The 17,858-nt window shown below is 38.9% G+C and overlaps 2 protein-coding genes across 4 annotated transcripts in view; one reads left to right on the plus strand and one right to left on the minus strand.

Moving 5' to 3' along the window:
• LOC136886401 (BRCA1-associated protein) overlaps positions 1 to 16,908 on the minus strand; it is a 66,104-nt gene extending 49,196 nt beyond the window's left edge. Inside the window, exons 1-3 of one of the 2 annotated variants that reach the window (XM_067159174.2) lie at positions 16,697 to 16,908; positions 16,237 to 16,410; positions 8,167 to 8,305 (exon numbers count right to left, since the gene is read on the minus strand). In XM_067159174.2, coding sequence (XP_067015275.2) covers positions 8,167 to 8,305; positions 16,237 to 16,410; positions 16,697 to 16,778 — 395 coding nt within the window. In that variant the 5' untranslated portion in view covers positions 16,779 to 16,908. The remainder of the gene's footprint in view (positions 1 to 8,166; positions 8,306 to 16,236; positions 16,411 to 16,696) is intronic. The other variant, XM_067159175.2, reaches the window with a different exon arrangement.
• A 196-nt stretch (positions 16,909 to 17,104) lies between these two features.
• Positions 17,105 to 17,858, plus strand: part of LOC136886003 (uncharacterized) — a 46,740-nt gene continuing 45,986 nt past the window's right edge. For both annotated transcript variants that reach the window (XM_067158715.2, XM_068230455.1), the window contains exon 1: positions 17,105 to 17,528. In XM_067158715.2, coding sequence (XP_067014816.1) covers positions 17,298 to 17,528 — 231 coding nt within the window. In that variant the 5' untranslated portion in view covers positions 17,105 to 17,297. The remainder of the gene's footprint in view (positions 17,529 to 17,858) is intronic.

The raw sequence follows: 17,858 nt of genomic DNA on the forward strand, positions 1-17,858 counted from the left end.
AGTTTCTTTTAAAAGGTTGATCTGTAGTGTGTTTCGTATGGTTTCACTTCTTATCTTGTCCCTCCTTGTTTTACCCACGATCCCTCGCAGAAAGTGCATCTCTGTTGCTTGTAATCTACTCAGATCTTTTTTTTTTGCCCAGGTCCAACATTCTAATCCATAGATCAATATTGGCAAATAATATAATTTATATATATTCTCTCTTTTTGCTTTGGTAGGTACTTTCCAATTTCTAATTGTGTCTGATACACAGTAATAAAATGTTGAACAATTTCCTATCCTCTCCAAAATTTCTTCCTTGATGTTTCCTTTCCCAGTTAGCTTACTTCCTAGACATTTCAAAGCATCTACTTCTTTAAGAATTTTTCCATTGCACTTAACATCATTCATTTTTTTTTGTTTTCTCTAATGATTTTCATTACCTCACTTTTCGTTAAACTTATTTCCATGCCTGCTTCTTCAATTGCCCCCTGCCAGTTATTTAGTTGTTCTTCCAATTTTTGTTCATTTTCTTCCCATATCATTACATCATCTGCATATGCTATAACTTTCACGTCATTTGCTGTTGACCCTTGGCAAACTTTCCTCATAATGTTGTCCATCACTATATTAAAGAGCACGGTGAAAGTACACTTCCTTGTCAAACTCCTCTGAATGTTCTAAACCATTCTGTTCTTTTTTGCCATCTATTATAACACGGTTCAGACATTTGTTATACATGTTTCTAATTCTGAATTGCACTTCTCTTGACAATTCCATTCTATTGAGCCCTTGCCATATCTCTTCTCTGCTAACCATGTCATAAGCCTTTTGTATATCTATGAATGCAACTGCGAAGCCTTTCCCAAATTCCCATTTCTTTTCTACTACTTGTCTAGCTGTAAATATGGCATCTATAGTTGATCTTCCAGGTCTAAATCTTTGTTGTTCTTCTCTTAATTGTGAATCTATTCTGTTCTTGATTTTTTGTAAGATTATCTTTCCATAAATCTTCATGCAATGACACAGTAATGCTATTCCTCTGTAGTTCTCACAAAGTGCCTTATAACCTTTTTTAAAAATAGGTACAATAATTGCCCTTGTCCAATCATCAGGAATCTCTCTGTCAGTCCATACTATCTTCATTATTCTATACAGCCACTGCATTCCAACAGGTCCTTCATCTTTAATAATAATCCACTGTGATGTCACCTATTCCAGGAGCTTTGCCATTTTTCATTTCTAATAGAGCTTTTTCTACATCCAACATTTGTAGATCTTCTCTTCCTATTTCATCTGATTGTTTATTAGTCCTTTCCACTGTAATGGTGATATTTATTTTATCTTCATCTATTTCCTTGGGTTCATTTGTTTCATTTCATCCTTCATAAAGATTTTGGAAGTATTCTTTCCATACTCAAAACTTCTTTTTCTTCCCACACAGGTTTTCCATCTTTGTTGAGGACTTTTGATGTATTTTTCTTTTTGCTTCCTTCTGTTACCTAATATGCAGTATAATATTTTCTTGTCATTCTAATAATTCTCTTCTATCTCTTTTCTAAATTTTTCCCAGGACATCCTTTTAGCCAATGCTATCATTTTCCTTGCTGCTCTGCTCAGTCATTTCCATTTGTCTCTATTATGTTCCGTTCTGTTTCTGAACCATTCTCTCCACACATTATTCTCCTTCTTGACTGCATCTGCAATTCTCTCATTCCACCATGGAGTTTCTTTGGGGTCTGACTTTTGTTGATGTCCTTCCACAGGTTTCTTCTGCTGTTTTGACTAAAGCCTGTTTGAACCTTTTCCATTCTTCCTCTCATCTTTAGGAAGTTGAGTTTTAATCTTTTCCCTATATATCTCTTGGATTTCTCGTATCTTTTAGTTTCCAGCAACTGATCTTTGCCTGTCTTTTTCTCCCATATTTACCCCTTCTGAATTTCATCAATGTCCTCACCAACAGTCTGTGGTCACCGTCAAGATTAATGCTTGGTGTCACTTTTACGTCTGTCAAGCATCTTTCAATTTCTTCCGTTATTATATAATCAATTATGGATTGCTGTTGCAAGTTCCAACTGAATATGGTAAACTTCTATCTCTTTTCTTATACCATCCATTACCAATGATCCATTTATTTCTGACACAAGTCTAATAACATCTCCCCTTCATAATTTCTGTGATCTTCGTGGCTTCCTATAACTGTTTCATGTCCTCCTCTATCATTCCCAACTCTTGCACTGAAGTCTTCTATAATCACAGTCTTATTAGATGTTACAGCATCCTCCAGTTTAGTGATGAACTCTTCCTTTTCATCTATTGCACAACCTATTTGAGGAGCATAAACCTGGATTATATCAAGGATATTTTGTTCCATCATTAACTGAACTTTAATTATTCTGTCTCAAACATAATCCACATTGCTGGCCAGTTCCTTAGCCACTATTATTGCACACCATTTCTTCTTTTGTCTCTTCCTGACCACCACCGTTTATACCCCTCTCCAACACCTCACTACCACTCCCTTTTTTTTTCTTATTTCACTTAGTCCCATTATTGGTATGTTTCTCTCTGTCATTGTCTGTGTGATTTCTTGAATTCTTGCATCCTTTTCTAAGGATTCTACATCAATAGTCCCAATTCTCATATTTTTCTTTGAACAGATTTGTCTAGCATCAGAGCCATTTTGGCCATCATACCTGACAGATCTGCACAAAGGCTTTGTCACTTTTGGTATTGGTTTTACATTCGATCTGAGGCTCGTTTGATTGTTGAAAGTGATGTTCATTCGCTACCACTGGCTTGCTAGGCCTATCATTGATCTTTGCGTTAATATTTTGTTATGCACTAGCTGGTCGGTGTCTGACACGCATTTTTGCATGTCAGTAAGGTTTATGGTTTACCCACCAATACTCAGGAGGCTAATTGTAGTGGTTAGCCACTGGGCGATGGGGTCGGCACATCCCTACGCCTATACAAGATGTACTATACCCCTATATTAACGTATGCGTCAGAGATTTGGACTTTGACAACGAGAAAAGAGAGTAAAATTCAGGCCAATGAGATGAAGTTCCTGAGGAGTATGGCAGGGAAGACAAGGAGAGACAGAGTAAGAAATGCTGCAGTCAGAAAAGAGATAAAACTGGGTGACAGGATGGAGAAGAATAAACTGAGATGGTTTGGACATGTTATGAGGATGGAGGAGGAACGGATACCAAAACAAGTGTTGGAGGCCAAGATAGAAGGAAAAAGGGCAAGAGGGAGGCCCAGAGCAAGATGGATGGACTCTAGAAACAGAAGACTGGACTGGAATACAATTACTGAAGAGAAGTGGTGGAAGGAGAGGCAATGGTGGAGAAGTGCCATAGTCTGTGGTCACCATCAAGATTAACGCTTGGTATCACTTTCATGTCTGTCAAGCATCTTCTGATTTCTTCCGTTATTATTATACAATCATTTATGAATTTTCCAAAATGTTTGTGTGGAGTGTTTTGTTGTTTGGCTGCAAAACATGGGTCTTAGCAAAACAGGATATAAAACGCCTGGAAGCAATGGAAATGTGGATTTGGAGGACGATACTGAAAATTAGTTTGACAGAGAAAAGATCAAACAATAGGGTCCTTAAGGAAATAGACAAAACAAGGGAATTGATCAACACTGTAGAAAAGAGTAAAATCAAAATCTTTGGCCACACACTTCGACATAACACTTTTCTCACAACTATCCTGGAAGGAAAAGTTCTGGGTAAGAAGGGAAGAGGAAGGCCGAGGAAGAAGCATCTGGATTCCGTGATGAACAGGCTGAATTAAAAAAAATATGTTGACCTGCAACGCTCAGTAGAGGAGAGACAAATGTGGTTGCAGCGACAAGGCCTTGCCTTTAGGATATGAATGAATCAATTTTGGATTTCTGTTGCAAGTTCCAACTGTATATGGTAAATTTGTGACTATCTCTTTTCTTATACCATCCATTACCAATGATCCTTTTATCCATCTCTAGCATTGAAGTCTCCTATAATCACAGTCATTAGATGTTACCTGGCAGGAGCAGGACAAGGGGAAATGAAAATAATGATGACAGATTCTTTCCCATTAACTACAGGTCTACATATTTTACTCCTTTATAATTATCTAACTTCTACACCTTCCTCTCTTAAAACCTTTCCTAACAAGGCTTCTTTGTACACCATCTATCAACTGTTCCCCAGGTTTTTCCTACTTCTTGTTGCTCTCAGCTTTCTATTTTAGCAGCATCTTAGGAATTCTGTCATCTTTTTTAAGTGTTCTAAACATTTTAATCTTCTTTCATCAATCACTTTCAATACACTCTTTTCTACTTTCATAATTTCTCTGATTTTAGTGTACCTTCACCTTAGAACTGTGGACCGTCTTCCTGGAAAGGTGCATTGTTTCATCAAATGCACTTTTCTTTTTTTTTTTTTTTTTTTGCTAGGGGCTTTACGTCGCACCGACACAGATAGGTCTTATGGCGACGAAACACTTGTCTTTCTGAGAGACTGCGTCTTTCTTCCACTGTAGGTTTATAATTGGGCACCAGATGACACTAACATAGACAACAGGTAAATATTGATACTTTTATCTTCACTTTCGAAAATCTTATAAACAAGCACCGGTCCGGAGAAGTTTATTTAGCTGTAGAAGTGAAATTACATTCATATATTTTTAGAATCAAGATAGCAGCCTGCTTTGTTGATGATTCTGAAATCGAGCACTTGATTTTCGAAGATCTTAATGACAGCACTGAGAGTGACAGTGATTAATGTGTTTACTGTGACGAGGAAATTATTCCTGAAAGTAGTGAAAGTGACAGCAAAGTACAAGGTTCCTCGGAAGTAATGGCAAATTCCGATAATCGGAATGATGTTCTAGTAGGTGCAGGTGATATTATTGGCAGTATGTCAATACTTGAAGAAACCTGTGAAGGGATAAATGCGAACTGGACAGACATAGAACGACAAGAAAGTACCGTATTTACTCGTGTATTAGACCCCCCCCCCCTGGTTTTTCAAGACGAAGAAAATGAAAAAAAAAATCTCGCCTATAAGACCCCCCAACGTAATTCGTCAGAGAACGATGACGATTCCGCTTCGAAGTGGGTACAAGTCTTATTGCAGCTCTGATGACATCGCACAAATTTGTGAATAGTTTCGTCCGTACGACCTATGCAATGAAAACGCGTCGAATCCATGCGGTACATCTGTGTTTCGCAGTTAAGAAATGCACGCCTTTGTAGCGTAGGTCTACTGCAGCTCTGATGACGTCACACAAATAGATGAATAAGCCTAGCTTCGTGTCCAACCCGAGCATTGCAAGCATGCATCAGTCATGTTATATGTCAGTGTTTTGTAGTTAATAATGTCTGCCAGCGTAATGGTTAGCACAATTAGTTGCTATTTTCGGGGGTCTGACTCTGATTCCTGGTACCATACTGCCAGAGATTTACGAATGGCAGGAAGGTTGATATGTGGTAAAAGGGGTACATGAAACTCCTTTCCACTGGGGGGTGTGTCTAAAGAGAGCTGTACCACCTCGGGATGAGGAAACGAGTTTACTTTAGTTGAGAAATATTCGCGGTTGTTGCTATTTATACAGCAGGCAAGATCTTTAACAAAGTGGTCGTTTAATATCTCGTAACTTGGGCCACTATAGGTATATATATGGAGAGAAGTAAGTTTAAAACGTGATAAAAGCTATCCAATTAAAACAAATGTTTTACTCGCCAACGTACCTAACAAATAATAATAATAATTTTATAACCCTACGTACATTAAACGATTTTCGGAGACGCCAAACAAAACATACTAGGGTATGCGTTACCGTAATAAAAACAGACAACGAACATACAAATTTAAACATTATGATAATAAAGCGCATTACTGCCACACCTGTAGATATCCATAAATGCGGTATATTTTCCTGTTATTTATTTTTCCGTCGAACTTTTGGCACTATCAGGGCGATAATATACTTAACCTAAACAATGTGGTCTGTCTTATCTCATGGACAGCTGTTTAACGCAAATCCTGATGTGATAAATGTAGAGAACAAGCCTGAAATGTGCTTAAAAATAAGGGTCTGTGTTTCAACAGCCGCAGTTATCAAAAGAATGTTTCCAGTTACTATGTATTACATTCGGAAGTACAACTCGTAACATACGTTAGTTATCAGCTGATGGTTTGACATGGCTTTATTCAGAAGGAGTGGCTTCTGCTACATATACACCAACTGGGAATATCAGAGACCATCTGGGAATAGATTTACACTGTTTAGACTCTATATTCAGGAAGAAAATTATTTTTAAAAGGTTAAAAAAGACGGGAACTCGTATGCTCTTGATTGCAGTGCATGGTTCAAAGAGAATGAAGCATGGCTGACGCGACTAGCGAGAGATAACAGTGAAGATGACGTCACTTAGAATGCCGACACGCCGGTAGCAAGGCAGGGAAGTTGGCGGCGCAAGGCGATAATTCAAATGAACTCAGTGATCAGGTTTACTGTGTGCTAGGCCTACTCTGCTGAACTGACAGACAAATGACTGGCCATTAAGTTCTTTTGTATCAATATTTAATTATATAACACAATACCCTTAACCCTATCTTCTACGGGATCGAGTATGAAGCGAGACGAATCTTCGTAGCAAGTTTTTACGGCCGTATGCCCTTCCTGACATCAGCCTCACCAGAGGAATTAATGAGATGTAACAAATGACGTGATATGAGTATCTAAAACAGACTTTTATATGTACCGTAGGCCTAAAAGTCGTGTTCACCATTTATTGGCTTCTTACGTTTCGAAATACTGCCTTCCGACGAAAATAGCCAGTATAACTTAAATACATTCTAAGTTTGTTAAATAACAGTACGTATAGAATGTTTACACGTACAACTTATAGCTCTTTATAACCTAGAAGTCATGTGTTCGCTGCACAAAATTATGAGGTTATCGCATATTGGACCCCCCTTTTCTATTTTTTGGCTGTAAAAATGAGAAAAAAGAGGTCTGATACACAAGTAAATAGGGTAATTATACAGGTTAAGATGTACCATTTGCCGTTCATCACCCTGGGCCTAAGAACTCACCTGCCCATAATGCAGCTCCCATTATTTGAAAAGAACTCAAAACCCGTTTTGTTAAAACATTTTTTTACTTAGCATTAAAAATTTTAAAAATTATAATTGTATTTTACGACAGTTAGAAATTGTAACAATAATTTTTATTTCTGTCACCTTTATTGTAGATCGGTCTTTCAGCTTTCTCATCATCATCATCATCATTTCCCTTTATCCAGCTGTAGCCGGGTAGGGGCAAAAATGGTTCCTCTCCACTTTCTTCGGTCTTTCCACCACTCCTCCTCGAACACTGTGTCCCAGTCTAGGCTTCCTTCTATAATACTGCGTTGGATTGTATCCTTCCACCTCAATCGTGGTCGTCCACAGTCTCTCCTTCCTTGCATTTCCATCACTTTTTTTTTTTTTTTTTTTTTTTTGGCATTCTTTTGCTTTATGTACTCAAACCATCTTAGTCGGCTCTTCTCTATTCCATCATTAATTTTTTCCACTCCAATTTCTTCCTGGATTTTCTCATTCCTTATTTTGTCTCTTCTACTCTTCTGTATCATACTCCTCAAGAACTTCATTTCGGCTGCCTGTATTTGACTCTCAGTTTTCTATTGATGTATAATATGGATTTATTATGATTAATATGTGATTAAGCATGGTTTTATTTTCAAGGTGTATATTGAGGAAAATAACCGCAGCATCTGACAAATAAACGCGCAGCAGTTCTAGGGTTAATTTATCCAAACTTCGACTTTCTAGCAATTTCCCTCCAAAGTTCTCTTGCCATGACTCTGAATTTGGTTGCCTGTAGTCAGTTTAGTGTCCATGTTTGCTCCATATAATAAAATACTCTCTGGGCTTTGTTTCATGGAAATATGATCTAATACATTACAATTCCACTATAATTGATCCGTAATTGGAAATTATAAATTTTCCAACTAACTCATCATTCTTGGTTGCTAGCATTTCGCCACAGTGTGCCAATTTGTGCTCGTCAGTTGTTAACTAGCACACTATATAAATTATAAACATAAAAGTTTTCCACCTATTCAATACATAGTTTTATTTACACTGCATGTATTTACGTTTTACTTCAACGATAAAATACCTACTCTTCTTTGAACAAATGAAGGATTCCCTTTGTAACCTCCACAAAGGGGTTTCCAGATATGAATGGGATCTGATCCCACTGTTTAGCACTGGAGGCATCGGGTCCATCAGGCTCGCAAGATCGCCGATGTTTGGATTCTCCTACAACAAAGAAAGTAAGCTTGGTTTGAAAAGTTATACATGACAAAATCTTAAACAAAATGTAAATAAGTAATAATGATTTTGCAAATAACCCAATGTCATGGCTGCAAGAGGCCATCGCATAAGATGGATTTCTTCCAAAATCCTCTTGTTTGAAATAGGAAGAACATATTGTGCAGGCAATAAGATTCCAAATATAATCTCTTTGAGCACCTGCTGTACGCAGTTTACGAATATCCTTGCCACAAATAATGTACCATAAAAGATTTAATCGACTTTTGTTAGAGGAATCAGCTGATAACATGAAACGTATGTTACGAGGGAAAATAAATTATGATTATTAAGTCTAATTTATTTATTTTACATTTTATGACCTACATTGGACCATTCTAGTCAATTATACAAAGGATTTTTTTTATTTCCTATCAGCTCAGTATTTCTCCGTTCTGAGAGATAATGCCTTCCTTTCTTCAAATGAAAACATCCTCCCATTAGACCTTTTATTGGTCTTGATCTGTAGCCTGGTGAGTGTGTGTGTCTTGAAGTATCTTCATTCTGTCCGTTTTATTTTTAAGATCTGTTGTTTATTAATAATAATTTTATTGGTTTTATGTCCCACTCATTATTTTTGATGGTTTTTGGAGACACAGAGGTGCCGGAATTTTGCCCGGAGTTCCTTTATGTTCCAGTAAATCTACTGATATGAGGCTGACGTATTTGAGCACCTGCAAATACCACTGGGCTGAGCCAGGATCGAACTTGCCAAGCTGGGGTCATGAGCCACTCAGTTCAGCGATTATTAGGTCTGGACGCATAGTTAAACAAATTAAAACACTGATCAACTAAGAATGAATGGTTATTTTCAGCCATGCCTGAGAAAATGTTTTACAGTGATCACAGAACTGTGGGGGCCAAGCTAAAAGTTTACTCCCTATCATGTAAGCTTATACACTAAGGGTACAACCTTACTCTTCTTCCCCTGTTAATACTGAACGTAGTGATTTATAGTTATTTTCTAACTGGTGGTTACGATCCAGTGTCATTAACCATACAGTATAGGGACCCTACTTGCCTACACAACATCTTATAGTTACCGTTAATCTTGCACGTTGGCGCTATATACTGAAGTCGTGATTTTTTTCGTGACTTGCAAGATTTACGTATTGCAATTGTGGTCTTGTGAAAATCACTAGTGTTACGTTTGTGGGTATGAGTAAAGCATATTTCCTTTTTCTGAAAAATTGTAAATCTGTTTGTGTAATATAACGTAAATTGAATTGTAGCATATTTGAATGATGCATTTAATAACATTGTTTGTATGAAATGACGAATGCAGCATGTTATTAGTAAGTCTTATTTTGTCCATTTTGTATGTATATAATTTCAACTAGGATGTACAAGCAAGAAAAATCTGCAAGAACTCCTCCAAAAAGGAAAGCAACGTTACCTCCTCTATAAAAATCAGTTCAGTTAAAATGGAAGGAAATTTCATTATCAACCTAACCTAACTTTGTCTTGTCATGAATTTTGTACGGTTTGCAGAATTAGCCTTTTTGTATTATTAACTTATGGCATAAGTACATGTAATACATTTGCTTGTGTGTATTATTACAGCATGGTGTCACTTCAGTCCTACAAGTAATAGCAAATTTCAACAAGGGAGGTGAATTATTTACACCAAGCAAACACTGTATATCAAAATAAAGGCAGAAATATTTAACATTAAATTGAGCGAGGGTGAGAGTGTGTGTGTATTTCCTTTATTCCTCACTGAGCTTGAAAACTGACTTAATTATTAATATCTTGATTGTTCATTTACTTAGGTAAGGGAATCTCCATTACCGGTACTGATACTTACATTGAGGTTAGTTTGTTGATGGTTATTTCAATATGTAATTACTCAAGTTGGTAGCAGTGATGAACCATTAAAAAAAAGAGAGAACTGGGTGGCGATATTTGCTTTTTAGTGCATTGCCTTACGTGCTGAGTACTATAGGTACGTTCCCACAATTACAACAAATACATGGTAGGATAAAACAATGACATAAGTGCGAGAAGAGGGAGCAACAGAAAGAGACAAACATGAAAACACAAAAGGACAAGGACAATCTCCATATTTTCATACAAATTGGCACTCTCCTCATCAATCCCAATTCTTCTACATCTATCTCTTCTGTTTCCCACCTTCATTAGCTGGGTGGCACTGAATGAGGGGCATCTTGACTCAAGGTTCTTAAACACTTGTGATCTCATTTCCATCAATTATGGTAGTTGTATTCCGTTACCAACCCCGGCACAATAAAACCACAAGTAAATATAACAATAATCACCACCACCACTTTCCACAGGAAACTACAGTAGAGGCCTAAGACTGCTTCGCGGCTCTAACCCCCTTTGTTTGTCCCTATATCACTCGTCTTCTCTAGGTCCCATCCTAACCGTCCGCTCGTCAAGAACCAGTCCAGACCAATGGTGTTTCCACAGGAAAGTAGAGGCCTAAAGCCACTTAGCAGCTATAACCTGGGGCCCCTTTCCTTGTACCTATATCACTGGTCTTGTCTAGGTCCTAACCTAACCATCCACACGGCAAGAACCAGTCCAGACCAATGGTGTTTCCACAGGAAAGTAGAGGCCTAAGGCCACTTCGTAGCTCTAACCTGGGGCCCCTTTCCTTGTACCTATATCACTGGTCTTGTCTAGGTCCTACCCTAACCGTCCGCATGGCAAGAACCAGTCCAGACCAATGGTGTTTCCACAGGAAAGTAGAGGCCTAAGGCCACTTTCGCGGCTCTAACCTGCGGCCCCTTTGCTTATCCCTATATCACTGGTCTTGTCTAGGTCCTATCCTAACCTTCTGCACGGTAAGCACCAATCCAGACCAATGGTGTTTCCACAGGAAAGTTGAGGCCTAAGGCTGCTTCGTGGCTCCAACCTAGAGCCCCTTTCCTAGTACCTATATCACTGGTCTTGTCTAGGTCCTATCCTAACCGTCCACACGGCAAGAATCAGTCCAGAACAACGGTGTAACAATAATCACCACCACCATCCATTAGTTCCTCAAGCACCACTCATTAGTTCCTAAGTAGAGAGGTTGGCAGCATTGTGCACCACATGACAACATGCTTCCTGAGAAGGCTGTGAGAAGTAAACAAACGACAGTCGTTCCGTGCATGTGAAAGTCTTGTCTTGGGGGAGCAAGTATTGTTACAAGCCCTTGTTAAGCTACAAAAAAAAGTTATTAAAAAAGGGGCAGCACAAAGGAAAAGAATCACCACCACATAACACACTGAACAATTCCATGGTTCATTATAGAAGGGCACAAGTGAACTAGATTTAAATGAAGATATTACAAAATGGCACAACTTGAATGGGTATATTATATTTTAACCGAAGAATTGGGTATGAAAAAATTATCCGCAAGCTCCTGACATTGGACAATAAACGCACCAGATTGGAAATGTCCGAACAAAGTCTGGCCTGTTTTCAGTGCAACCAACAAGATTTTTTGCGCCGGTTTGAATGTGCCAATTAACTGAACGATCTCCTTTAGAGGAATGGAACAATGAAAAACTTTATTGGTAACTTCCCCTCCTCGACATATATGAATGTCAATAATAATATAAGAGAATTGAGATTCTTTCAATACGGAAAATAAAATGATTTTCATTACTTGTAATAATATATGAATGTCCCAACCTTATCATGTAATCATAGAATTCTGATGAATGTGTAATGGAGGGGATGAACAAAGGATATAAATTAATTTCTCTGAAGGGTGAGACCTCATCTTATTTTAACGATGATTAGAAGAGGTATTAATGCTACCATTGCATCCCTTAATACAACCACCACCAATACACAAATATATCATAGCCAGACGAATTGGATATGGTAATGGAGCATGACAAGGGCTAATAATAAAGAGGGAAAGGAAATTTGTAGTTTTACGCGGCTGTTGACATGGTGTTCACAGCCACGGGGACCTTCAGTTTACCTTGAAATCCGATTCAAAGGGAAGCGAAATTTTATTACAAAAATTCCACGTACGTCGGCCGAGATTCGAACCACGACCACCTTAATGAGAAACAAACTTGTAAGATCCATGGAGTCTATGCAATCTGCTATAGAGCATATGCAACAATATATGGAGACTTTACTTACAGGAAAGGTTCAAGAAATAATAGCATTAGAAATGGACAAAATCTCTCGCCCTCAAGGACAAACAGACGTTGCAAATTACAAGAATTTGGACGCCCCGAGAATACAGGAAAATCATAAGCAGAAGCCGAGAAGAAAATTGACAGAGTCACCAGCTGCATCTACACGTAGGAATTCCTTAAACGATCAGCAATCCGGGATAACCTCAAATGCCGTCGCAAACGCACCACACACTTCGGTGACAGAAACAGAAGATACAGGTGACCGATTCGTTGAAAGGGACGCCCAGCAGCCCACAGCTATGGGACTTAGGCATAGACAAAACAGTCAATATCCAGAACAAGAATTGCAATCAAAAATTGGAAATTCACCAGACTTCCAAAGAGCTACTGCGCCAGTCGGCGTAGAGAGAGAGGCGGATGTAGATGAAGTAGTCGTTCAACCCGGCGAAGAGGAAGCCCCATGGAACAAAGTTATAGGACGAACACGTGGACAACACAATCAATATCCAGGCCACCAGGTGCAATCAAGACGCAGAAGACCACCAGACGCTCAAAGAGGTACTGCAACAGTTGGAGCACTGAAAGCAGCAGAAAGAAACGTATGGATATATGTGGGTCACCTTAACAGCGATACAACTGCGTCTGACATCACCCAATATCTGAAGGAGAATGGTATTGATAATGTCACCGAATGTTCCATGTTGACCACCCAAGGATCAAACAAAGCCTTTAAGGTTGGAGTTCCCATTAAGTTTAAGGAGAGAATATTCAGCCCTGATTTTTGGCCAGAAGGTGTGACTTTTCGCTCCTTTCGTATCCGACAGCAGTGAACTTACATGCCTCCTATGGAACGTCGAAGGCCTCAAGTCACTTACGCGCACTCCTGAGATATCCATATTAGTTCAAGATTTAATAATCCTAACTGAAACTTTCCTCCTGGAACCAATCAGCATCAAGGGCTACTACTCGGTTCATTCACTGGCAACGATAGGACAACAAGGCAGACCGTCAGGAGGAGTATCCTGTTTCTACAAGCCGTCTATGGGTCAAATAGTTAGTGAATACACAGAATTCGACACCGTGATCGTCACTTTTAGACACTTTGCTGTAATCGGAATGTACATAAGACCCAACGTTTCTGCAGAAGTTGTGATAGAAACCATTTTACATGCTTTAGAAAAAGTGAGTAATAACTTACCAATACTACTAACAGGGGACTTTAACTGCCGTCTGGACAAACCCGACCGTAAGGCTCTAACTGTTTTCGAAACCCTTGAAGAAGAAGGATTTTCTCTGGTCAACCAAGAACAACTCCCAACGTACATAGGTCACAATGGCTCGAGTGTCATAGACTTAATATTCTTCAGAGGTAACGAATTTCACATACTACAACAGAAACACATTTGGTTACCGATCAGAAAGCACATTCCAATACATACTAGTTTCAAAATAGATGACCTGGAATTCATTAACATTAAGCAACAATGGGCCCCACGGCACATCAACATAGCATTACTGGAACAGTCACTAGATAAAAACGCAATAACCTCATGTCTATCTAGAGGGAATATCGATAAGGCCATAGACATACTAGAAAATACCTTACTTAACTCAGCGGGAAAGATGCCCCGGAAAAGAATAAGCAAGCCCTGGTTTGACGAGGATTGTTACACCCAAAGGAAAGTAACCTTGGAGAAACTCCACAGATGGAGAGAACACAAAACAGAAATAACGCTGAAAGAATATTCAGAAGAAAGGAGCAAATACAAGGAATTAATCAGAAAGAAACGACAAGACTTCATTTTAAAGCAAGAGCTGGAGACAATAGCAGCAGCAGAATCAAAACCGTATAGAATACTAGAACCCCACAGAACGAAAGTGAATCCCACTATACCGATGAAAATATGGGAGGAACAATTTTCAAGTATATATCAAAGGACCCAAATGGCCGTCACACAGACTCGAACCATGCAGCAGGATCCAATCGTGCCAATCACAGTGGAAGAAGTGTGGAATGCATTTCAAAGATGCAAACAAGGAAAAGCGCCAGGTCCGGACAACCTCACAAACGAGCTTCTAAAAGAATCAGTTCCTCTAACTGTAGTTATATGGACAGCAATATTCAATGAATGCATCGTACAGAGGAAAATCCCTAGGAGGTGGAGGGAATCTACTATCCAGGTGCTATATAAAGGAAAAGGGCCAAATGACTCTCCAGATTCCTATCGCGGGATAGCCCTCGAATGTGCTCCTTTTAAAGTATTTACCAAGTTAATATTAGACCGCATCCTACCACAAGCCATGATGTACATACCAAAAGAACAGTATGGATTTACTGCCGGTAGATCAACAATCCAAGCAATTGAGAGGGTACTTAGCATTATATGGGATGCTACAAGCATAACTGGAGGCTTCGTCTATGCTATCTTTGTGGACTACACTAAAGCGTTCGATGGAGTTAACAGAACCATTCTACTTAGGAAACTATCTTTTATCTTAGGACCAGGGAATCCACTATTGCACTTATTGGAAGATATACTAAGTTCTAACTGGCTTACGGCTAGTGATAAAGTAGGCCGGTCTGGACTTATAGCCCAGACTAATGGCGTACTCCAAGGGGACCCTCTCAGCCCAATGCTTTTTAATCTGTTGACTCACGATGTCATCAGTGAGGTGGCCTCGGAAGATATTGCAATGGTCATGTACGCTGATGACATGATATTGCTATCAAAAATGAGAAAATCCCTGCAGCAAGGACTCAATAAGCTAAACGAATGGTCACTGAGAAATGATCTAGAGATAAATACCAGCAAAACAAAAGTTATGAAATTTAGGCGAGGAGGAAATATCTCCACAGAAGATGTCTTTGAGTGCGGCAATAACAAAATAGAGCTGGTAAACTCGTACCGTTATCTAGGCTTAACTTTGCAAGTAACTGGGAAGACGTTTACTAAACACATAGAGGAACGTTGCACCGCAGCGATCAAATCCATATTTGAAATAAAGAGCATTGAGAAACTATCAGTAAGATCTGCCCTCATTCTCTTTAACATTAAGATAGCTCCAATAGCCTGCTATGCCATCAGCAAAATATGGAAGCACCTCACTATGGCCAACCTGGGGAGACTGGAAGCTGTGAAAGCCACCTACTTGAAAAGAGCACTACGACTACACAGAACAGTTCGGACACGGTTAGTGTACAAACTGGTAGACACGGACTTTTTCATAAGGGAGATAATGATAAGCAATAATCTAGAATCCACCCCAGCATATGAAGCCCACATCAAGCAAAGACAGCAAAAGCTTGCAGCAATAGATCCAGACTTCTATGAAACTCCAGCAATGAACACAGATGTATGGAAAGAGTCCAACTTTGAACTCCGACATGTCTTCACGCGGACTGCAGCGCATGGCTTTCATCACAGAATTTGTCACCAACGAGGTTACCATCATGCTTCAACCCAGTGTTCCTGTACGCTCTGCGGCTTGTATTGCCCTCAGTACCACTTGATCGATTGTAAGGAGAGGATAAATTCCCTGAACTTCTATGCAAACGATGATAACTTTCAAGGGACATTATAACCACTATTTGTTAAAAGTACACAGTGTGTTTAATTCATCATTATAATGAGAAACCAATAACAGTAACTCTCGGCTATCACGCCCCAGCAGGTAATCGAAGGTAAGGTAAAGGATTCAAATACAGACTCAGCAGAAAAGGAATATCCACGTCCCAAGCAGACAATGGTTGGGTTGCAAAAAATAACTTACCATCTTTCGACTGCAGAGATAATGATGCCTTCTCTTGGCCCTCTGAACCTGGAAGAAGTCCACTTACGCCATCCTTCTCATTTGTATAAGTTTCTATAGTAATATCCCGCATTTCCCGACGACCCCGCAATACCCTAACCTCACTCTGGGCTGCAGCCATGGCTCCACGGGGTACTTGTGATAAGACACATACAAAGAAAATTAATGCGACAATGTAGTAAAATATGTAACACTGAATCGGAATAACTTTAAAATGAGTACCTACAAATGTTACAAAGTAATCCATAGAATTACAACAGAGAGCAGATTTCTCTTTACAAGAAATGCTGTATTTCATTTATATTCAGCATCATAGGAATTGTTAAATAAAAAGCCACGAAACATTCGAAAATTCCAATTAAAATAGTAAACATAGCAAATTAGTGACAAACATAATTTCGGAATGACAAAGGAAATCTACCTGGATAATTTTCACTTTCTGAATTCATGTATTCATCGCTCAATTCAATTCTCAATACACACAAAGACACAGGCAGTGACATCACCTAAATCTGCACACTGGACGAGCAATAATTTTTTCAGCCGCGTTTGAACAACCTTCTGACATTAAATTACAATTTGCCTCTTCACCTTTCGATTAACATGATTGTTTTGACAACTTCGGAGATCAAAGGTGACGAAGATGGCGTTGCGAGAGTTTTCACCAATGCCTGTATAATACTTGCATCCCAGGGTCTAGTTCAAGGCATGGTTCAAGGAACGTTCAAGACAAAAAAAAATACGTTCCCTGCGGATTTAGTCACCAGTGTGGACGTAAGTGAATTAAAAAATGAAAATCGGGAATATGTCTTTCATTCAAACACAACTGCTAAAATATCGGATTAAGTAGTTGTATAATGATGTCGGTATATAAGTGAATAACCTAAGTTGAGCTGCAAAATTTCATTATCAGTTATGATTAAAATTTCATCATACGATTGCAATATGATTCTTGACCATGAGAGTAGAAAGTTGAATGCGGCTTATAAAATTGTCATACTTCAAATTTCTGTGTAGTCAACATGGCGGGTGTTTTTAGCAATAATGAAAAACGTTTTACTATTGATGATGCCTTTGAAGAGGAGAATGATGAAGCTATTCGTGTGTACGGCTCAACGACGGAAAGATCACCTCTCAAACCGAAAAATCGTAATGTAATATCGGAAGATAGCATTATTGTTCGGATTGAAGACCCAACCAGGAGTTCACGGACTATCACCAGTACGGCACCCAGGTTCAAGAGTACAGATGACGTGAGTTTTTACTTCCAGTAACTCTTGCTATAAGACTAATCTTTACGGGTTATGAAGTTCATATCTAAAGGTTTTGATGTCATGGTTCGAAATTCCTGTTTACGTATTTGGTTCAAGTAGGCCTACATCATAGATACGCCCACATATTTACATTTGTTTGAGCTTTACAGCCTTTTTGTATAATTTTAATCACGTCACAGTAATTATACTATAAATAAGCATGACAGCTCGAAAGTTCAATTTATTGACGTGTGTCAATCTCGTACAGTGACTCACTATAGAAATATGGGAACCAAAGCCTTTCCTACTACCGGGAATGATGACGATTGT

The sequence above is a fragment of the Anabrus simplex genome, chromosome X (genome assembly GCF_040414725.1).
Source record: "Anabrus simplex isolate iqAnaSimp1 chromosome X, ASM4041472v1, whole genome shotgun sequence".
Classification (NCBI taxonomy): Eukaryota; Metazoa; Arthropoda; class Insecta; order Orthoptera; family Tettigoniidae; genus Anabrus; species Anabrus simplex.